We start from the raw sequence: 1,680 nt of genomic DNA on the forward strand, positions 1-1,680 counted from the left end.
TATGTGTGTGTGTGTGTGTGTGTGTGTGTGTGTGTGTGTGTGTGTGTGTGTTACCCAGGAACTGCTGTCTCTCCGCTCGTCTCTTCAGCGCGGCTCTCAGGAGGTCGGAGGTCACGTCGGGCAGCTCCGCCGCCTCTCTGTAGCTGTTGATGGCCTTCTGCAGCATGTCGTTGCTGCGCAGCTTCTCAGCCAGGTCGTCCTCCGTCTGTCGACACACGAGTTTGATGCAGTATTACCGTAGTAAAACTTCTCTGCACTGCAGTACTGTGGAGTATTACTGCGACAGTACCTGGGCTCTTCCGTAGCGAGCGCGGGGGCTCTGAGGATGCTGCTGCACCAGCGTCTCAAACGCTCTCAGCGCCTCCTCCAGCTTCCCCTGATGGAGCGAGGAAACGTCTTTACTGAAGCAATTAATGCATTAATTATAGACAAACTGTTCAACTGTTTTATTGAAGCAAAATAAATATTTTAAGTGTCATTCAGGCCCTCTGGAAAGCAGTACAAGATAAATGTACAGGTTTGTGTGTCTTTGCAGTATGGAGGATGAAAAATGACATATCAATAAATAAATACAGAAAATAATCATTGAAATAAGTAAATGAATAAATAAATACATAATGCAGAGGTCAGAATACATGTAGTTGTAGAAAAATGAAACAACAACATAAAAGATCTTTAATTATATCCAGTTTAATTATCAACTTTGATTTATTTCCATATTTACTTCAAAATGCTTAAAAAGTTTTTAGCCCTTACTCATTTATTTCTGTATTTATTCACACATTTTATTTATTTATGCTAATTTTATTAATGTAATCATTTTAATTTTTATTCAAGCATTTTTTTAAATTTTAGTATTAGTTAATTTATTAGTTAAGTTATTCAGAAATGTATTTGTTTACATATTTATTCATTTATTCCTATATTTGTTCATACATTTTTTTTTAATTCTTGTATTTTTTTCCTGTTTTTATTCATACATTTGTTTATTTTTGTATTATTTATTCCTACATTTATTTAGTCATAAATTTGTTTATTCTCGTATTTATTAAAACACTTATTTATTTATGTGTGCATTTATTTAAACATGTTTGTATGTATTTAGTTAGTTACTGATACTGCAGTAATTTCTCGTCCTCATGCTGCAGGTGTCGTGTCTGTACCTTCTTGCGAAGCTTTTCTGCAGCGTCGATTTCTGCTTTGATGGTTTTATCAAACTTGTTCAGCAGTTTGGGTTTCTTCTTCTTTGCTGCAGGACAGGAAGATTAAATAAGGAGAAAAATAAAATGTGGGCGAAAATGCAACAACTACAAACTCTTCATGCTCCTGTTTAAAATCAGTTTTTTTTTTACCTTTTTCTTTGGGCTTCTCCTCAGCTGGTTTCTCTGTTGTTACTGTCACGAAAAAGAGGAGATAAACTTAAATATTTAATTTTCACCACAGTCAGAGGGGGACGAGAATTTGGCGAAATGAGTGAAAAGAAAAGGGAGAAAAAACAACCAGCAGCATTAAAGTTCAACAGCAAAATAGCAAATTCAAAATTCAAATTCAAGATGGGAAAAATAATCAATTTATTCATCTAACCTTTACAAACCTTTTATTCATTTACTGATTCATTTAAAAACATGGGAAGAAGGAAATGACCCAAGTAAAAGAAAAGTAACAGAAAATCTTCCCCCC

General features: G+C 34.9%; 1 protein-coding gene across 1 annotated transcript; it reads right to left on the reverse strand.

Moving 5' to 3' along the window:
- Nucleotides 1-54: 54 nt before the first annotated feature.
- Nucleotides 55-1,394, reverse strand: LOC121964552 (aspartyl/asparaginyl beta-hydroxylase-like; the record flags this gene model as incomplete). Its single annotated transcript, XM_042514756.1, has 4 exons — nucleotides 55-205; nucleotides 290-376; nucleotides 1,164-1,249; nucleotides 1,353-1,394. Coding segments are annotated over 4 exons (366 nt in total), but the record flags the coding sequence as incomplete, so codon positions are not given.
- Nucleotides 1,395-1,680: the final 286 nt, after the last annotated feature.

The sequence above is a fragment of the Plectropomus leopardus genome, unplaced genomic scaffold, assembly GCF_008729295.1.
Source record: "Plectropomus leopardus isolate mb unplaced genomic scaffold, YSFRI_Pleo_2.0 unplaced_scaffold15962, whole genome shotgun sequence".
NCBI classification, from domain to species: domain Eukaryota; kingdom Metazoa; phylum Chordata; class Actinopteri; order Perciformes; family Serranidae; genus Plectropomus; species Plectropomus leopardus.